This window comes from Camponotus floridanus, unplaced genomic scaffold (assembly GCF_003227725.1).
Source record: "Camponotus floridanus strain SB8 unplaced genomic scaffold, Cflo_v7.5 scaffold1, whole genome shotgun sequence".
In the NCBI taxonomy this organism is placed as follows: domain Eukaryota; kingdom Metazoa; phylum Arthropoda; class Insecta; order Hymenoptera; family Formicidae; genus Camponotus; species Camponotus floridanus.
The window spans coordinates 1,450,554-1,472,929 of NW_020229214.1; the positions used below are offsets into that span (position 1 = coordinate 1,450,554).

The 22,376-nt window shown below is 28.8% G+C and overlaps 2 protein-coding genes across 6 annotated transcripts in view; one reads left to right on the top strand and one right to left on the bottom strand.

Moving 5' to 3' along the window:
• The window catches only part of LOC105250454 (prominin-1-A), a 90,057-nt gene that overhangs the window by 14,084 nt on the left and 53,597 nt on the right, over positions 1-22,376 (bottom strand). Inside the window, exons 1-5 of one of the 3 annotated variants that reach the window (XM_025411555.1) lie at positions 5,287-5,362; positions 3,919-4,305; positions 3,375-3,430; positions 2,963-3,138; positions 2,208-2,395 (exon numbers count right to left, since the gene is read on the bottom strand). In XM_025411555.1, the coding sequence (XP_025267340.1) occupies positions 2,208-2,395; positions 2,963-3,138; positions 3,375-3,430; positions 3,919-4,305; positions 5,287-5,302 (823 nt within the window). In that variant the 5' untranslated portion in view covers positions 5,303-5,362. Of the gene's footprint in view, positions 1-2,207; positions 2,396-2,962; positions 3,139-3,374; positions 3,431-3,918; positions 4,306-4,552; positions 4,725-5,286; positions 5,363-22,376 lie in introns of those variants that run through there. The other 2 variants (XM_025411624.1, XM_025411585.1) reach the window with 2 other exon arrangements.
• The window catches only part of LOC105250409 (trace amine-associated receptor 9), a 60,748-nt gene continuing 49,023 nt past the window's right edge, over positions 10,652-22,376 (top strand). For 2 of the 3 annotated variants that reach the window (XM_020027291.1, XM_025411724.1), the window contains exon 1: positions 11,422-11,711. The gene's annotated coding sequence lies outside the window, so the exon portion shown is untranslated. Of the gene's footprint in view, positions 10,919-11,421; positions 11,712-22,376 lie in introns of those variants that run through there. The other variant, XM_011256484.2, reaches the window with a different exon arrangement.

The window sequence follows — 22,376 nt, forward strand, 5'->3', positions numbered from 1 at the left end:
GCTCAAGATTGTTAACGTGTAAGCGACAATGGGCCCATTAAGCAACGATTATAGACTGTCGATAGCTTTCATTAGATGCATATGCATCTCCAGCGGGAAACGTCATTAGATGATAGTACCGGACATCGCGGCGCTTCGCTTCGCTAATTCATATGTATTTGGTTGAAAATATAAGTTAAACTTATGAAATCACTTTTGCGATATAGATTTATAAAAATATTCGAAGTTACTTTCAATTTTATGGAGTTTAAGAGATAAACTTAAGTTAAATTCAAATCAATATTTTATTTCTGCCAAAGAGGTAATAATTTTTAAGTTCTAAATCCGCGTACCAATTCCTATAAGAAGGATTAAAACTCTTAATTCTTTTAACTATCTACTTAATTAACTAAGCGAGTTCTAAGATCGAAGAATTTTAGTTAATAACTAGTGCCTAAAAAAGCCAGCTATATTTATATTTTAAAATTTTGTAAATATAAATTTTAAATTACTGTATATTATGTACATATATAATTTTTAAATAAAATATAAATGATGAAAGAAATAGGATATAGTGTAATTATATAAATATATATGTATTATGTTAAGATTAAATAAATAATTTTATGTGTTTATATATGTATATATATATATATATATATATATATATATATTTCTAATAATATATTCTTTTCAAAACAGAATTATTCTAATATTCATCAATATTAAGAATTTTCTCATCATATTCATGTTTTTCTTACAATGTCGTTAACACAAGTTAAATTAATTGAATTGTTATATCATTAGCTATAAATGAATTTATCATTATGTGTGCAAGAGTAAAATGATGTAATAATAAAATATTACAGCCAATCTGCGAGAGAGACAGAGAGAAAGAAAGGGAGAGAAAGAGAAAAAGAAAATTGTCAAAAACATTTCAATCTGTCAGAGAATACATTAAATATGCTCTGATATTGTGCATAAAATAAATAAAAAATAATCACAAAAGCTTTCGAAAATTTAAATAATATATAATTTTAAATTTACCTTTGTTAGACTGCATGAGATACAAATATTAAAAATTCAGAGAGTTTCTCCATTATATATATTATATATTATACATTATATATTATATATTTATGAATTTTTTTACATTTCAAAAAAGTTACCACTGTATCATTTTCTGCGTTAGTTGCTAAATAATTTTTAATTCAGTATAGTATAATTAAGCAAACTTAAATTAAAAATTTTTAAGGTATAATAAAAAATATAATTTGAATATTCTTATATACTTGAATATTTTTATTATAAATGTCATTTTTAATATTATCCGCCCAAGTTTTTTTCATTTATCATGTTATGCTATAAGCTGTTAAACTGTTTAATTTTGATTACAATCAAATTTATACAGTGTGACAGAATTGCTTAAATCTGACAAATCGGACAGATGATTTTAACATTAAATGCGAATGTTTAGTGATAGAGTTAGCCAGCTTTGTGGCTATATTCAAGAATCAAGAATGGAGAGTTGCTTGTAACCGTTAGGTTGCATCAAAGTAGCAGAGTTCTAGCAATCGAACCGCAAGCGGTTCTCCGCTTTCCACACTTAGCCTTCTCCGGAAATTAGTTAATCGGCCACGAGCTGTATTTCTACTTCCATTAGTCATGTTACAAGTAATTATTTGCTCTCCTAATTGATGCAAAGGATTTTTTAAATTAGAAGCAAAAGAAAGAAAACAACGTGCAAAAAGCATGCAATTTCAAAAGAGTGCGCAAATAATTTTACAAAGATTTTATTTTGTTTAATTTATTTCCTATTATATAGCATTTTTTTATTTATAAAAAATTCCACATTATAGCTATATTATACTTATATAATTTTATTGATAATTCTCTTTTTTATTTCTTAGTTTCTCTTTTTAATTAATATTCTTCACATCAAGCAATAAATAATAAGCATCAAGATAGAAAGCTCACAGACAAAATGCAATTATAATAATTTAAATATGTCTATATATTAATATCTATATATTATGTTTATATATTAATACAATAGAAGAAAACATTTATTCAAACCTCTCCAAAATTATGTTGTAATTCTTATTGAAAATGATTTAATACTATGCTTTCATTGCATACGATAATATGTAGAAAACATCCTTCTCGTATCTGGAATAAATTTCACGCGACCAGTGTTTTTAATATCGTGAAAAAGGAATTTCACTCACTGTCCAGATCCGCAAGAATCGCTTCGCTGGCCACGTCCAAGCTCCTCGTAAGGCATTTTCGTAGCTGTGACGTGGTATCCGCGTGATAGTCCTTTAAATCCTGTAACGCCGTCTCTACCGTTATAGGGAACTTCCCGATCCCAGCCGCCACCGCCTCGTTGCATATTATCATTGTCACCATGCAAGACCTGTGAACCAGGCACCAAGGATTATGAATAACGTAGCGAGTGCTTGCTCTAGGTAAAAGGTCTTCCTGTGTCATAGCGAGATGAATAGCTAGATAGATATATACGCTTACTTAGGCCTCCTTTTCCTTCATTTATTCTCGCTATACTTTTTTATTCAATATTAATATAAATACATTCTAATGCAAATATATATATATATATATATATATATATATATATATAAAATGATTGATACATTTTTACATATAAAGTGTAATTGATGTGAATGAATATATATTTTGATTTTATATATATCAATTAATTAATTATTAAAAATTTAAAAAATCGTAAAAATAAAAAGTAATCGTATTTATATCAAGTATAAAATAATAAAGAATTGTGTAGCATTAATTTAACAAGTCAATGTAATTACGAGGATTTATCATCTGTCTAAATTCGCGACAATTACATACTTACGGAATGTAATCAAGAAAGACAGAAGAATCAAGGAACATGAGTAAGGTTGGAAGTGAGGGCAATAAGTTCTCAAAGCGATGTTTAAGAACGGGGAATTGTCATAGATCCTACCCGAGCATAAAGGCGAGAACGGCAAGGAGAAATGCGAGAACACCAGGATGCTGAGAGGGTTTATAATCCTGTCTGATTGGTCGACAGGCGAGCCAAAGTTCTGTGCCAGGAATTATGCAGGCCAGTACGCAGCACGCGCCTGCTAAGCCCAGAAAAGCTGCTTCCACGTGCATAGACTGTAAAAGTTACGACGAGGCTCGTGAGAAACTTAACAGTAACATCCTCATGACGTTAAATCGTGACAATTATGTATCGCATACATCACGTCGCGGAAAACTCTCTCTTCACTAAATGAGGCAAAAAGCATCAAAAGAGCAACGGCTCTAATGAAGACTTGCTTTCTTTAATGAACCACTCCATTGTTCACCAGTAGCTTAAATATTTCTAGTCTCTCAGCATGATTTTGCCTTACCTCTGAAATCAATTTGATGGTGCTTACGCGATTTTCCACAGCGTCGGCCAGTAAATCTGTAAAGAGCGAGAAGAATTATAATTCTCTCTGCTAATTGGAAGGAAAGCCTTAATTGTCCGATCGAGAAATCTATTAAATTACTTGCTGAACCGAGAGCTATTAAACAGTACTATAAAAACATTGGATATCTTTCTCTACAGAAAAGATATCTTTAGATTACAATTCGCAATTATCTATAAAAATCAGTTTGATTAAAATTCAAAATTATAACAAATAAACGTTCAAACATGTATAAACGCATGTATAAACGCAATTTTAATAAATAAACGTTCAAACGAGTTTTGTAACGCTCATTTGATATAAAATGCTTTTTTTAATTAAAATATGAATTGTCGGTACAACTAATATTTTACAAAATGCTGATTATTCGAATCTAATATACATTTATTTTCGAAATATGTGCTTTATGTTCATATCTTGTAAAAACTTATATAAGCTTATATAAGCTTAAAATTTAGACTAAAACCGTTTATGATCATCTTACCGATCGGTATATCATAAGGTTGTACAAAAGACAAGAAGCTTCTGAGGTAATCGAAGACGAACCAGCCCTTATCAAGATGCAAACTTGCCATCTTGTAACGCTTCTCCGTGGCAAATTTGGGGAACTGCAGCTTCGGTTTCTCGTCCCAGTCTCTGGATGAGGTCAACGTTCCCAGATGTGACACGTTCGAGTTATTCCTCGTATCGTCAAGAAGCACGCTCGTCGCCATGTCCATCCCGCTCTCCTGTGTCTCGTTTGAGGAACGAAGAATGAGGAAGCTGTCGGTGGTTGAACAGTTGTTACCACCCTGGGTCGAATCAGTTGAGACTGATTCTTGAAGCGTGTACGCCCTCGAGGTAGCAAAGACCAGAAGGACCAGAAGGAATACTATAAATTTTAGAGAAGAGGATCTTATGCGATGCCGTTTGAAATTTTATAAAATATTTTATAAGTATTTTTTTATATTTTTTAAATAGTTTATAATTTTATACAAATATTTTTAATACTATCTTTTTCTTAGCTAATAAAAAATATATAATCAAATAAAAATAAATATATATAATCTCAATATATATATATATATATATATATATATATATATATATATATACGTATATATATCAGGTTAAACTACCTACTAAGCTTGTCTGTTAAGAAGCAAGGAATGTAAGACATTATATCTATTCAGGATGTTAAACGCCCTTCTCTACGGACATAGAGGACTCTTTGCCTTTTCCTCTATCCTCTTTATTAATGTTATTCCATGATACGCGCTTGAAGTCGGATTGCATTGCCTCAAGTTACGTTTAAATAGCACTGAAATTGAAATTCCACCTAATGCTCTCTTAAGATCAAACGTCATACAGCTTTTACACCCTTTTTAAATCGTAAATAGGATTATGAAATGTTGCAATATTGTTAAAAAAATTACTTATTTATAAAGTAATATTAAAAACTCTCACTCTTTTCTTTATTTAATCATTTGTTGCATTAAAATTAACAACTAGAGATGTTTACAAAAATATCATCAAATTATCCATTATTTTCTTCGTTTCCTCGTTTTAATTTTATTTAATTTATAACAAATAGATTTTCTTTTGTGTGGCAATTAATTTTCTCAAATACATCACAAGAAGTGGTATTAAAAATTAAATAAAAAATATAGTTACAGATTACAAGCAAAAAAGAAATAAATTTGCAAATTATTCCGTGTGAGACACTTTTTATCGACAAGATACAGAATAAATTATTGTTTTTTTTTATTCCTTTATATCACAAATTTTCGAGAATAGTAATTTCAATATGTTTTATTAAAAAATATCTTTGAACGGCGAGGAAAAATGCAAGCAAGATGTAAAATACTCATGCCTTCGATCACGGTCATTTTCTGATGTTTTTCTCTATATGATGATCAACACTAATATCAATTGTGTCTCTATCGCGGTTACTGGTAGACTGTCATTTCTAATATTTCTAGAGGCTTCCATGAAATCCCCCAAGTGTCAATGTTGTCGAACCCTGGGAAGACAACGAATTAGCCCAGAGGTTGAGCAGACGAGACTAGACGGTATCGAGTTAAGTTAAGAAATTGTCCGATAACGTGCGCAACGTAATTAGGTCATGCAAAATTTACCAAATAATAGAGAAATAAAAACGTGTTATAAGTTATAAGAATAAAAAATTATGACAATATATTGTATTTAATATATATTTGATTAATTAATAACTTAAATTAATAACTTAAATTATGCGATATTAAAAACATAAATTTCACAAACACAATTTCACAAACAGAAAAAGTAAACCAACAGTTAAGTTTTCGGCACTTTGTAATGTATATGTATCCGAATGTAGAACGAAAAATGCTTTGCAACACTTGAGTTTCCATTAAATTAAGCATATAATCGCTGACTCAGGCACCAACAGTTATTCAATAGCGGCGAATACACTCCAAACAGGGTTTTATGTTACAAACAAAAATCAATTTTCGCTTCATGTAACATCAACCATATGATCTTAACTTTCTTATCTGATGCAAATCATTTTGTGTAACGTATTAATGGAAATGTTAACGCACTGCTGGACACAATTTACTTTGTTTCTAATCAAAAACAGTCTTGATGAAAAAGGAATTTGGAATAAAAGATCGATCTTATCAACTTTAACGAAGTAAGGATAAAACTTATCGATAAGTTTTTACTTCAATAATTTGTTAGACAAGTTGTCTAGTAATAAAAAAATTAATAAGATTTGTATCTGTTTCTATCAATTTAAAAATTTTAAATGATATAAAATATCGCAAGGCATTTCATATTTTTATAACTAGAAAATTTTTAATTATTTATTAACAATTATTTTTATATTATCTCTTCTCCTTATATTAACAATTCTCCTTATATATATTATTTATTCATATTCTTAATATATTTATTATATTTATATATGTAATAAAGAAAGCAAACCTCTCTTTCTCTTTTTTTAAAAGATACAATTATTTTAATACATTCTTTTTCCTGTTGATTATTATATTATCTAATCACACTTTAGATAAATTTTTAGTAATATTTATATAAATAAGTTCCATTAATTTAATTTTTAATAAAAAATATTTAAAAAAATAAGCGTTAATAATAATTGTACAACTATTATACTGTACAAACATGTAATACATGACATGTATACGCGATATGTGCAAGGTTTAATGAACGCGGTAAATGTTCTTATACACGGGGCAGGAATATCTTAAGATACGAATTTAGATATCATATTAGATAGCGTACGGAATATATATGCTCCGATAAATTCATATGTTCAAGTATTTTTACCTCTGTATGTACATTAATACAGACAGCGCTCGCTAAAAGCTACTTAAATATTTTAGTCATTTTATTATTTGAGATATTAATTGTTATTATTACTCAAAATGTATAAATATTATAACATTTCTTATAAATAAAGCAAGCATATTTCTAAGGAAATTTTCTTATTTTGAGATTTTTAATTTTTTTTAAGTTAGAATAATAATTATTATATATAATTTTAACTTTTAATTCACTTAATTCTCTCCGTAATTAATTTATATATTTAGTGAAATGCTAGAAAGAGATGAAATGATGTAAAATTTTGAATTTCCTGATATAAACAACATACATTTCAGTATCATACACACGCATATTATTGTTTGAAGTATAAATTTTACTTTAGTTGAAATAGGAGGAAATGTAAGAAAGCCCTTTTATCCTACATAGCACAGAACATGCAATGTAGTTGCAATGTTCTGTGCTGTATAGGATAAGTTTTAAAAGGTTGAATTTCATTGCCCGGAGGAATTAAATATATCTTCTCGGATGTGATCTATTCACGTACTTACATAACGTGACTGTTCTACTGATAGCAGCGTTGAGCCACAGCAAAATGGTAGATATTTGCGTAAAGAAAATGTAAGAAAGGAGTAAGAATAAAGTATTCTCCATAAATCTACAAAGACATGTAAAACATCAAGATAATGTAAAGTCGTATTTATCATTGAGTAAATTTTTAGATGATTCACACAATCTTTAATAAATATATTCTTTACAAACGCGCAAACTCTATCGGATTTTATGATCCCGACAGCTTCGCTCGCTATTTACTTGTAAAGATGAAGAGCTGAATACTTACGCTTAAGCGATTATCTCTGTATAGCGATAATCCTCAAAAGAACGGGGATCGACTGTAATCTCTCTTATTGTTACATTAATTTTTTTATGATGAAATCGTAGAGTTGAAAGATTTTTTGTAAACTATGAATAAACAATTGTAACTGATTTGCGAGTTAAAATTTCTCCTCAAACTTCGTGCCGACGATTCGCGATCCATCAAATCTGTCCAACTATCGATGAATATTATATTCGTGGAATATTCTCGCGGAATAACTCAGAAAGTATCCTGAGAGTTCGTCGAAGAATGTATTAATAGTTGGAATTTTCGTTTCATCGGTGACTGCCCTTTTACACCTTATTAAATAACGCTATGAAATTCACGTGATTCCGATTTGTGCAATATAGTGAAAAACATTGCAAGTATGTACCATTTAAATAGAGTCAAAGAATGAGAAATAAATTATTTCATTCGCATTGATTTTTCAATGTTAAATGTAATTATGCGAACTTTGTCTAAGAACTTTAGACATATTCTTACTTTAAAATTATTTGCCTACTTATTACAAAAGTTTGTTGAACTGTGATTGCATATTTGCATACAGAAAATTGATATATATATAAGATAAGATAAAAGACAAAGTTAACTCGCATGTGAACTAATTCTAATATTATCACGTGTAAAATTTTGCATATTTGCAAAATTTATTTTATATAAATTTTGAATGTTTTTAATCTTTTGATTCTTTCTCAGTGCTGCTGTCTTCGAAATCGCAAATTATTATATAATGCCAGAAAAGAAAGATAATATATTAACATATAAGTTCGACATACATATTTATCAAATATGCTATGATTGAAAATAATAAACACGATTAAAGCAGCATTAATGCGGTATTTAAAATATCGTGCACATTTAATAGTTTTATTTAAATTTTTTTCTTTCGCAAGGTCTAAATCGCCGCGCAATTTGATCCTTTTTCTTCGACCGATATCTTCCGTTTCTGCACGGTTAGACTTGTGTGGACGCGAACGACGATTCCAAAGATTCGAATCCACTATAGTTGCTTCCAGTATGTGGTACTAGAATTGGGTTGGCTTCCTAGCAGCGGTGCCCAACCGTGGTTAAATCATGGCGAACAAAGCGCGAGATTACTTTCGCCGATGGCAAATGACTGGGTGCTTGGCACTAGACCTCTTCCATCAGTGAATAGGATCTTTTACTGTTACACGAAGGTGTACTTGGTTCTCTTAATTGGCTGTACCGCGTAATGCGCGTCTCATTTCTCATTACAAATTTTTTTAAAGCAATCCTCTTCCAGGATACGGCTAATTGTATGATATGGATGCGAGTAAATATGTATTTCCAAACTGTAATGTTCCTATGCATGTAATATTTTCAGTATCAAAAATAAATACATTATAGCTTAATTTAACATATGGAGAATCTTAATATATGATAAATCAGCAAAGTTAATAGAAATGATACATTCATAGAATTTTTATATGCACGTATAATTTTCACAGATATTTCAAGAAATATATTTTTTTTGCACAATTTATTGTGTATTTATAATAAGTATTTATATTCTATAAATACTTATTGCTGTAACATACATATACATAATAAGATAATAATAATACTTTTTAAATACCGTACATATTTTTTTTTATATTATCATATCATAATTACATGAAATAATAAATGCTCTAAGTTATTCTATATATCGTGATCGTAATGTTTGATTTCTTCTTTTTTAAGCATATATAATGTAATATTCACATAAAACAGTGTACAAAGTACGATATATTAAACATAGTTTAAAATGACTCATTTACACATATAAAATAGTCAGAAATATATCATAATGTTTACTAAAAGAGAAGTAAGTACCAGAGAACGACTATTAATGTGTATACGAGTATTATCATGTACATTATTATAATATCTCCATAAATATTATATATGTTTACTAAAAATTTTCATCAAGTATCAACGCTTACATGTAATGTCTGTTTTTTTTATTGTCTAATTACATAATTTTTAACAAAAAAAAATATCATTACACAAATTATATTATTATACATAATGTATAATAATATATATGTGTAATATATCATGTATAATATAATATTGATATTCTTAACGGAGAAATAATAAAATGATATAATATTCTGATATTCTTAACGGAATAAATAAAATTGTACTAGCAATCATTTTTATATATTCTATATATATATTTAAATAAATATGATCTCTTGCATAACTATTTAAAATAATGAATTGTTTATTGTTCTGCTGAAAAGTAATGGAATAAAATCCAATTATGATAGTAATAAAAAAGAGCTTTCCTTTCTTATTCGTAATGTAGATATGTTTTATATATGTCAATATATACATATGTGTATACGTGTATTTTATATATTTACTTTTTATTTGCTAGAATTAAATATTTGCTGGAAGAAGAAGTACTCGGAAAAGTATATTACTTCAATTATAGAAATGTATATGCATTTTTATAAGTTACGTAGTTTATGCGCATGATATAAAGCGCATTGTATAAAATGGGGCCTCATTAGGGAGGTTCGTTATCTTTATAATTATAGGACACACCCAAAATATGCATACATATCTTATGCTGTTTCTCTATTCTACGCAAGATTTATGTCTTTTGACAATGGAACTTTCGACGAGAATATTTTTCGGATATATCTTCGATTCCCTAAAATAAGCTTTGTTATTCGCGTGTTCCGTCACCGCTATGCCATAATCGTCGAAAGTATGTCGCGTTTCCCTCTTGCGCGTCGAAGGTCGCGCGCGATTCTCGATCAACCGAAAACGAAGATACATAGAGGGTATCCGCGAGCGCGGGTGCGTGGGTGGATGGATTTTGGCACAGCAGGAGTGTGTCGGTACAGTTAGAAGATCGGGAGACTAGCTGCATCCTCTCTCCCTTTCTCTCTCTCTCTCTTTCTCTCTCTCTTTCGTTCTCTCCCTTCTCCCCCCACCCTTCATCTCTGTCTCGTATTCTCTTTCTCTCTTACTCTGCGCGACTACTGTCGGGAGCACCCAGGCGGGCAGTCAGTGCGTCGTCAGCCTCCGCGTCGTCGCGACGCTCTTCTCTCTTTCTCTCTCTTTCTCGTTCCTCTCGGCTCTCTCGCGTTCGTAACGCGTTCCGTCGATTATTCCATTGGAAGAGACGCCGTTATTAATTTTCTCACGATAAATACAAGCAACACGAACTTGATCGTTGAAAACGACCGCGATATATGCGGATATATAAGAAATAATAATAAAATAAGTACTCATCTCTCACCATCATTCGAAAGTGTCTCCTTCGATCCACACACAAGTAGAAAAGGTATCGATAATCATAATGTTAATTTTAAAGGATAAAAAAATCTTGTATCTCGTATTTTGTACAATTTCTTTTTTTATCGTGGAAATTCTTTGTCAAGAATAATCATAATGTTAATTTTAAAGGATGGAAAACTCTCGTAGCTCGTATTTTGTATAATTTTTTTTTATCGTGGAAAAGTTTGTCAAGAATACATGAAAAGTTTTTAGTGGTGTGATGATAAATATCAAGATATTTGAATTATTTATTTTTTATTCGCAATTAAAGCATATTTTATAAATTATTAATATTTTGCGACATTGTCAGAAAAGTTCGTAGAAATTTATAGCTTTAAAAAGACACTCTGTAAATTGTAATATTCACGGAAGATTGAAAGAACTGTCCACTCATAAAAAATTTATTTCTTCTTTCTCACTTTTCGTTGCATATTTTATTGAAGAAAGTGCAATTCGCAATTGCAGCATAATAACTTCTTGTCTTAAACAAAAAGAGAAAGAGGAGAACGAGATTGAATGACGATAGTACATTTTCTACAGAAAAGTTATTAAAGACCAAGGGGTGTCTTTTTTGTGTCAGAAGGGTGAAAAGGAAAGCTAAATCGTGAAGTTTTACTTAGACGTGATCCATCTTGGTGTTCCGATGAAGTGATCTATCGATTCTTGTCGTGGAACATATCAGTCCCTCAAGATTCTTCGCCTCCAAAAGTCACGCACGAGCGTTTTTTCACCCTTTGCCTTCCGGAGCGTCGCGCACTCACTCAAGCCTTATCGACACTCGTGGATTTACTACTGCCGAAGTACGTATCTAATTGTAGCAATTGAAGCTGAATCCCTTTATCTTGCATACCTCTCGAAATAAGAGAAGAAAATAAAATAGAATGAAATATTTTTTTATTAGCTTTGCAAAAAAAATAATATAGTTTTTATTCCAACATCAAGAGAAATGCATTTTCTGTCTCATAATATATCATAAAAGGAAGAAATAAATTAATATTTATGCTTCCTATGTAGCGATATATTATTTGTAAATATATCTAACAATTGTAAAATATAAAAGTATGTAAAAATATGGAATAATAACAAATTAAAATTGTAATAATTTATGGTAAAATACAAATGCGTTTGCATTTATTAAGATCAAAAATTCCTAGATAATTTTTATTAAAATTGGATACATTTTTCTAAAACTGACTATCTGGTTTATTCTATCTTCAAAATAGTACATATATGTTTATCATTATATTTTTTCTTCTATCTTCACATATGTTTATCATTATACTTTTTATTCTATCTTCAAAACAGTACACATATGTTCATCATTATATTTTTTCGTCTGATTATAATTGCAATTGAGCTTTTTAAGATGCAATTAAAATAATAAATAACAAGCACCGCGTGCATTGTTTGTAATACGTAATTTGTAAGGAATTACAGAAACCAGAAGTTTCCACGTTTCCTACGAGACAAGTTAATGGAGTAATTATATATATAATTGTATGATTGTACGATATAACTGTATAATTGTATGACAGAAATATTCAAAAAATGAGAGGCCCAAAATGTTATAATATCATATTAATGTGTCTCATCACAAGTAAAATCTTCTTTCTAACGAATTTAAATCAATCAATGTTCTATCAATGGTTAAAATAACTGTATTGTATAAATTAATATTATAAAATAACTGTAATTGTATAAATTAATATTGATTTTATGTTGGAAATTTCACCTCTGTTAAATTTTATTTCGTTTAAAAAAGATGTACGTGGTTTGAAAAATTGATACAAACTATATAAAACAATGTATACAGCTTGGTTGATATCGAGCAACGTATCAGATTCGCAATTATAAAATATATAGTTTGATCAAATAATTACTTCATTGACCAAGTTTCCAAAACTTTCTCAACGAACGTTTTTAATATTAAGTAATTTTTTAGATCCAAAGTATGTAAATTTTACAACAGATTAAATAGCAGATGTTTTTACTTATTACCTTTAATGATGCATGCTTTTCATTTAATAATTATTTAATCCCGATTATTAATAATTTAACAAATCAATACGATTGAATAATTACTGTAATATGATTAATATTTGTTACCCTTTTGTACATATCCATTATATTAATTATAAATGTATAGGTGTTTTGTATATAAAATTAATTAATATAGTCTTTTCAAGATTTTATATCGAGTTTTCACAATGATTTTGATTGAAACAAGTAAGCATAATTTTTGTTTTGGTGTGATATCGTTATATATATCGTTAGATATATCGGTATATATTGGTAGATAAGTTTGCTGAGTCTGAGAAAAACATTTTACATTTATGTTGATATTTCGCTAATCGAATTAACACGAATCTAATGATGTGAAGCAAATCCTTAATTTCTTTAACGAAATATAAATAAAAAAAAATTTATTTGGCGATTAAACATCTGTAGCAATGACACGAATTATTGTTAGTATAAAAAATAATAATACATGTACTTTTATATCAAATCAATGAAATTGAATAAGAACGCCAATTATTATGAAGAAAGATATTCTTGCATCGTAACAAATTCAATATGGAAATAACTGCATCCATCGAAAACTGCGCTTCAATTTATACTTGTAAATGCTTCATCTTAATGGTTTTTCAGCAGCATCGCTGCTGATGGCTGGTCGTTTTAAATTGATCGCAAACCTCGCGCGTGATATCCATTTTAGAGAGTCATGATGGAATTTATTACATTTTTTCACGATCATCGATTACGATGGAAAAGTGGCTTCTTGGGAATATTAAGTATAATTTGAGTGCGGTACAAAAAGAGCGGCATGAAAAAAGAATCGTTTTCTTCATTACTTCCTCGCCAAGTATGTCTTATTTTCTCCCGTAGAAATACCGTCGTGCATATATATGATGATCATTCGCAGATCTCTCTATACTCTATATTACCACGTTGCAGACGGTACTTACGTTATACAATATATTCATCCGCTTTTCCGGGGATTTTAATTAATGATTTTACTGTAAACGCTGCGCATCGCCTTTCGTCATTTCTCGGCAAAACTTGAAATGAGTCTCATTTCTCGGAATGCGAAACGTGTTTGAGTGAAACATTTCTCACTTCGTCGTGTCAATTTCTCAAGCACGCCGATTGCCAAGAATGTGTCTCATCAGGATTCGATAGCACTCTTCTGCTTTTATGATGTAAATTATCTCCTGCTTTTCTGATAAAATTATTCTGTATATAAAATTTATAAAACAAGATTAATAAGACTATTATCGAGGATATTCTCATCTAAATTTCAAAACAAAATTATCTAATCCTATATTTTAAATCCATTTATCTCACTCAATTGTGCTGTACACATATTGATAACGTTCGAAATATTATTTCGAAATTAAAAAATATATTTTAATTGATAGCAAATATAATAATACAAAGCTGGCTTACGCGTGAAGTAATCGAACAAATAATTAAAAAGACATTTTTATCCAATTTTTAATTTAATTTAAATATCGAATAATCTCTTTGAAATTTATGTAATAAGATTATAAAGAAATATATAATGATGATATTATATAGGAACGGCTTTACAAAAGATATATAATTATTTGCTGGTGATGCATATGGCTTTTCCGGAATATTTCGAGCAGATATTTCACTGATAATTTTTATGGCTGAACTGGCGGCCTGCGATAAAATTAAATTATTGTGAATTTTTATAGAATCTTTGTGTGCGATTGGCGAAATATGACAATATAAATTGGTTATAACTTTTAATTGTGACAATTCTATATTAGTAGTCGATGAACATCGAATATAAATATTTAAGCTAACGATATTGTTATAAAACAAAGATCATTATCAACATTTCACAAATTTGTTGGTTAAATTTTTGTTTTCATAGTATTTTTTCGCTTATTTTGCATCACACAATAATGAAAATATTTTTTGAATCCTATATTATATGTAATATTTCTGTTGTTATCTAAAAACATTTTAAAGAAATTTTATTTTGCTTATAAAATTATTTTCAAATCAAAACATTTTTTATGTTATATTTATTATAATTTTAATTTTGGAAATTTAATTCCTTTGTTCGAAAACAAGATTTTGCGGTGCTTTATTTACATATATTATATACAAGATTATATATATTGCTCGGAAAATCTGTTAGCGACAAGACGACTGATGTTGGAATTAAACTTTAGCTAGACATAGTTTGCGATATCTTGCGGCACTATAACTGTAACCGCGTCTTGTGATTTGATATCGACATTTAGACCATTTTAGATTTCATCTGAAGTTTACTGTCCTGAATAATTACTTTGCAATATTGATTATTATATAAAATTATATAATTGTATAAAATTATATAAAATTATTACGTTCGAAAACTGCACTAGCTGCTTTAGATTAGTTTTTACATGACACCTATCCTTTAAATATTAAATTGATAAAAATATAATGACAAAATTTGTTTTTAATTTTTTGCAAATCTTCAATAATTGAATTTGAATCATATTTAAAAGTCGCTGAATTCTACATTCAATTAAACTGTAATCGTGAATTCAGTAGTTGCGTGAAAAAGAGTAAATTGCTTAATTATCAAGTACTTTGATATTACGTATTATGAAAGAGGAACTAACATAACGCAAAAAATTATGCGGTCAGTGGACATTCGTGAGATATAACTAAATATATGTATGTATATATATGTATATATATGTATGTATATATATATGTATGTATATATATATATATATATATATATATATATATATTTGCACTTTCGATGACTGATGTCATGAAACGATGTTTGAAACGATAGAATCATTATTTGCTTTTCCTGAGGAAGACAAAAATTACAATTATCAAAAATTCTAAATATTTACTCTATGTATCTAGGTTTCTTTTAATTCATAATTATATATAAACATAATATATAAACATAATAGTTGTGGAAAATAATATTCTTTATTATGAGTTAGTAACTTTTTTATTATGAATTATATAATAATTAGAAATTATTTAAATATCTTTTAACTTAATAATTAAATTAAAACTAAAAACTATAGATAATGACATTCTTATAATATGTATATATATTATATATATATATATATATATATATATATATATATATATATGATTTGTTACGTAATTCGAGAAATATTGAAATAAATATAATGTAAAATATGCATCTTAGCGAATGTCCATTAAGATAATTTCAACGTTTAGAATTATTTAAAGAGCTTGAATGAATAATTCGTATTTCAGTGAGCTCTAATGAATCATAATTTGGTTTCTCTATTGTGAATATAAGAAATTTTCTAAAAGCAGAAACGATTATCATAGACGCAATATTTGTCATAAATCTTTCACTTTACGTTCTATTCCACTACACTATTACGATTTTGTTTTTTTTTGCAATTGAAACCTTACACAATCCTTTCCAGTGAATACGAATACGAATCGTTGTTACAGCGTTACGGTTTTATTTCCAATTTCCGCGTGTACGCAACAACATATCCGGTGTAAATCCACTTTTGCGATAAGTTTTGCATAGTTTTGCACGAGGATATTCGTACATTTTATATTCACTGCATTCGTAGAATATTTCCTTTTAAAAAGAATTGTACTATATAGAGAAATAAAGAATATCTGGTTACACAAAAACACGCAATATGCATTTCCTGCAAATTAGTATAGGTTAATAATATCGGTATTACATTAATAATATCGGATTTTAGAAGATATATTGACAGAGAAACAAGAATTACACTTGATAAAAAGATTGTCTGTATTGAAGATTATTCCTTTTTCTATTAATCCCTAACTGACCAACGATTTCTTCTTAGTCCATTTCGTGTTTTAGTATGCATGGCCGTTATCGCATGAGAAATTCTACACTTCGAGATTTTATGTTAAATGAGATAAGTAAATTAAGTGAAATTTCTTATTACTACACAATTTCGAAATTATGTGTGACGATTGATAATCGAAGTACTTAACATTTCTATTCAAATAATATAAAGGAAATGATTAAATTTTTTTTTTCTTTCTTATTTTTATTTATAATTACTAATGAATTTCTTTCATGAATAATTATAAAAATTATGTTTAGAATCTTTTAAATATATTTTTATAATTAATTTCAAAGCAATAGAATGAAAACAGTAAATAAATAAAAATTATTTATTTATTTACTTCTTCAGGACTTACATTTATTTGGCTTTCATTATTGATTAATTTGTTAGATTTAATCTAGCTAATCTAGTATTAATCTAGTGAAAACCTAGTCCAAGTTATATATTAATTTTCTATCCATACATGTGTATATTATTCATTTCATGCTCTAATAATTAATGTTGTATTATATATTGTTGATTATACTAAATGTATTTATTATGATATTTGATTGCTATTAAATGATATATATTCATATTTCGCTTAGCTAGCAAAATTGTGATAGGCATATCGTTTTTCGTATTGGAAAATCATTACGCGTTCGATGACAGATGTCAGCAATTCGTTTATTATAAAATTGATTTGCTTTATTCATGAAATATCGAATACTATCAACATGTGTGTAGCGTTTACAAGAATTATATAATAGATATTGTTATATATTGTTATACTTCATAGGATATGTATGATAGTACTAGGTGCAAATGATACGTATATCACAACATCAATAAAATATTGGTTATATATAGGCAACAAGAATTTTCGTTGCAAATTTTTGTATTTTTATATCTGTGTTTTTTCACTTTGTTAATTTTATTATTACACTTGAATGGAGAGATATAAAAATAACAAGCTTTTCTATATAAAAAGAGAGAAAGAATTGATTTTGTCTTCACCGTGTTAAATTTTCGTAATGTTTAAACATTATATTTAGCGAAAAATTTAAAACATTCAGAGTTTGCCAGTTTTACGAACTTTACCTTTGTCAATATAAAATGTTAGAAATATTGTGCCGATAGAAGAAAAATTTCTCCGATTTTTTTTCTTCCAACTAAAACTGTTAAATTTGACAAATCATATTTCTAGTTTTAATATTTTAAAAATGATGTTATCGTATACAGATTCACAAGTTGCATTTTTCAACATGAAACTACTAGACTGAAATCGAACATAACTTTAAACCTTTGTATATCGCATTTCGCTTTGTATGTATCATATTACTCAAGTTGAAATTTAAATCTTTTTATACCTTGAATTGTTGTGTTCATAGATAACAACAATAGACCATATTACAAAATTTATACTAAAGGAAAGTTTTACACGCTTGAGTCTCATTGAATCAACAGGTACAGGGCTACTGCTATTTAGACTTTGTAAGAAGAATTTAGTAGACGTTCATACATGTGTAAGAAAAAACAATAAGAAAATTAATGCGTCCACATAATGTATTTTTATTAATACAATTAGAGACTGCTATTTATTAGCAAAATTAATTTAGTGAAATAGTTACCCTTTAATTTTCGTTAAAACAATTAAATATGGAAGTTATAATCTTAATAAATCGCATTTCTTTTAGCTGCTAAAGTATGTAATGTTAATAAAATATGTTTACATCTGGTAATAAAAACTTAATTTAATTATTAATTTATTTATTATTTATCAAGAAACACAAATCTTTAAAAATATATTTACAATATAAAAATATATTTAAAATATTTCTACAAGAAACTAAACAAATACACTACTTAAAAATAATTGGCAAAAGAATTATATTAAGAAAAAGTAAATATTATAGATATTAGCAGAAATTATCACCGACATTGGATATATAAAAGACTAAAATTAAAATTCATTTAGAAACTTATCGATCACAAAGTTTGATAATCACGGAACTGAAAATAGTAGACAAAAAATTATTTTGCTTCAAGTAAAATCGTACGCGACTCACACAGAATGCGTGCTCATCGCCCTTCGTACTCTCACTCACAGACTTTTTCAAGCGAGCCCCTACGAAAGTTTTAACATGCTCGACAACCTCGTTTCCGGCCGGAAAAAAACTTTCCTACGCATTAATTTCTACCGGGCTTATTTATGTCCTCGGTTCTTCCTGCGTTACGATGGTATAACGGAAGTCACGATGAAGAGAAACGCAGCGAACGGCACGAGTGAAGAAGAAAAAACACAGAATTCTTTCACTCTCCTTGTCTTTCGAATTTTCAATGAGAAGATGAAAAGAGAGAAAGAAAAAGAAAAGAAAAATAATATCGTCGCGACAAATTATATGGCGTAAGCTACAATCGCGATAGAATATCCGTTTTCGATTAAAGGTATACTTGTCTTGGCAAAAGCGGAAGTTATAATAATAATAGCTTTTTCAATAATAAATGATTAATAAGTCCGCTAAATAGGTCGCATAATTTCGGCATTATAAGCTTAATTAATAAGCGAGAATTTATGGTAATTCCATTGCTTAAAAATTCTCAAATATAAATAAAATAATTTATTCTCCTATAAAATTATCTTTGCAATTATTTGTTGCTGTCCTTATTTATTTTGAAAAATATAATTCGATGGCGAATATCATGGGTAAATGATTTTTTTATATCATAAAATTTTTTTTTGCTATAAAATACATGAATTTTCATAAAACAATTTTATAAAGAGCGTTTCAAAAAGTTAATAAAATTCATAAACTCACAATACTACAAATAGCGAATAAGTAAACAGTTTTATCAATTACACTGTAATTTTAAAACAACCAAACATTAATTCATCTACTATTCATAGCTTAGGAAATAATTACAGTCGCTGCTTAAAATGCAATTTTAACGTATACAAACATGCGCCGAAAGCAAATCTATTTGGAATTGCGTTTTGCGTTCACTTGGAAATGGGAATAATGTCGTGGTCGCTGCATCGCAGCGATAGGTGATACATGGTGCAATAGTTTACATAAATTTGAATCGTATATTTTTGGACAGTATATTCTGAATAAGATTTAGAAGTTTCTGTCACTTTTGTCTGCTTATTTGCGTTCTGGTTAAAATGCTGAAATACTGCGGATTTTAATCAATATTAGATTATTACAATTTATCGTTACGTATGACATTGTTACACGAACAGTGCATATGTGCTAGCGTACATTTGCAGCATATAACTTTGTAACAAAAACCTGACAAATTTATTTATTTTTTAATAGTAAATACTATGAGTAAACATAACAAAAAAGAAGCAATTTACGTAATTAATGTTACGCTAATTGACTCACACTTCATAGAAAATTAACTATGGCTTCATTAAAACAAATGCATTTTGTAATTGCATTCTTTGCATCAAATTTATTTAATATGTCAATGTAATTATCATACCACGAATTTATATAATTTAAGCATGCAATACATACCTGACGATTGCAATGATTGCAATAATAGACGCGATATATTCGCGTTATAATTTCCACTAGATCCAATATCGCATATTGAATGTCATATGTTGATCCCTTGATGCGAACAAGAAAATATATATTTCCTCTATTGATTATCGTATTATTATATATATTAATATCTTTACTTTGTTTTATCATTAATATAAAAATAAAGTAAACGTTATTGCTTGAAATAAAACATAGTAAACGTTAAGACTTACAAAAGTTTAAAGCAGAGAATATGCCTGTTTATTCAAAATTTGATAGCCCATAACATGTTATGATAGATGTCAGTTCGACGATTCATTCCACTGATGTCTGTCCCGTCCAAATAGCTGAAGTTACTTGCACGACGTATACGACAATGCGTGAACACGAGCGTGGAGAACAGTCCCATTATTTATCGGCGGAACTTCCTCGAATACGACACCTTTGGGAAAGTCCGATCGAATCGCGTGTGCCCACCTCTTCCTTCGAGTTTCTATTTTCCTGCCAGGATGAAAGATGTATGTCACAATGTAAATTTGACGCCAATGATACGAAAGCTTAAAATATGACCTAATAATCTCATGAACTGTCACGTATCGTAAATTATTATACGGTTTGCTTGTTATAGTATAACAAATATTAGATACGGAAGGATTATTACTCGAGAGAAAATAGTTCAGAAAGAGACATCTCTGACACCACATTGCGCCTGTTATATCCGGATTTGACTCGAGCGTAGTTATGTGACTAAAGTATTCCATCATTTTTTATAACTTGTACTTACGCCATAAAGATATATATTGTAGAAAGTTAGATCATTGTGCATTTTATCGATATCATGGAAGTACGTCAGTACAACAGGAAAGCTCGGGCGAAGCTTTATACTTTTTACGAGCGATGCTTCGCTTGCAGCTTCGCACCCGCGCAAATCGTTGGATTTATTCTTTTACGTCCTTTACGATATTGCACGCACCCTCTCGTCAATGTCAGACTTTGGTCGTTATCATAGTCGTTGCTACGTCAATCCCTTCACCGTGTGTATCTCTCGTTCCGATCGTAACTGCAAGATTATATGGCCACAAATTTTAGAAACAACAGCCGCCGGATACAGAAAAGAACCAGTTTCTGATAGAAACTGGTTATCCGGGAACGCGACTTATATTCGTGCGGAAGGGTAATAAAATGGAATGTTGATTTTATGCCTCGTAGGTGTTTATGGGGTACTAAACTCTAAGAGGGATGAACCGTTTTCTATTTGAAGTTCGCCCTCAGAGCAAAATATCATTAAGTCAATCCAGTTAGTGTGTTTTAGTAATACGTATCAAATGTGTTTGAAAGTTACGAGAGACAAGTGTTACAATAATTTATATTATAGCATGATACCACATTTTATATTTTCGCAATAATTCGCAATCAAAAATATAGAAGGATAAAAAGACATATTGCAAACCACAGATGCAATAATAACAGTATATGAAGTAATCTAAATTTTATTGCAAAACTTTCAATAGTTCCATTAAATTGTCATTTTAACTTGACGAAAAAAAATCTCTAACTTTCTCTAACACAATAAACAAATTAATTTCTTAAAACAATTTATTAAAGTATAGCTTCCTAAATTGTAATATGATATTAAACTTATTATTGATATTATTTAGTATTTTATTTATCGCTGTGAATATAAAATAATTTTATTCAAATGAATCTTGTTATTCCTTTTCAGATAAAAACTGCTAATATATTTTATTATTCCGTATTATTCAAAATTGATAAAATGATAAAATAATGGCAAATAATGATAAAATAATGGCTTTATTAATACAATCAACTCGCTCTTATGCACTGATGCGTAAAAGAAGGAATGAATCATGCTTGGTTAAACTTCGGGCGGCTGACTCCAGTCAAGCTTATTCTACTGCCGCTGTCGGAAGAGTATAAAACACTAAAAAACCTACTAAACCTCGCTTTCTTTCTCAGTTTATCAATTTAGCTGTGCAGCTCTGTTAACTCAATATCGTAATACAACTTTATTAGATAAAAACAAAAATTAATATTAAAGAAAGCGAGACAAAATTGCGATAAAAAT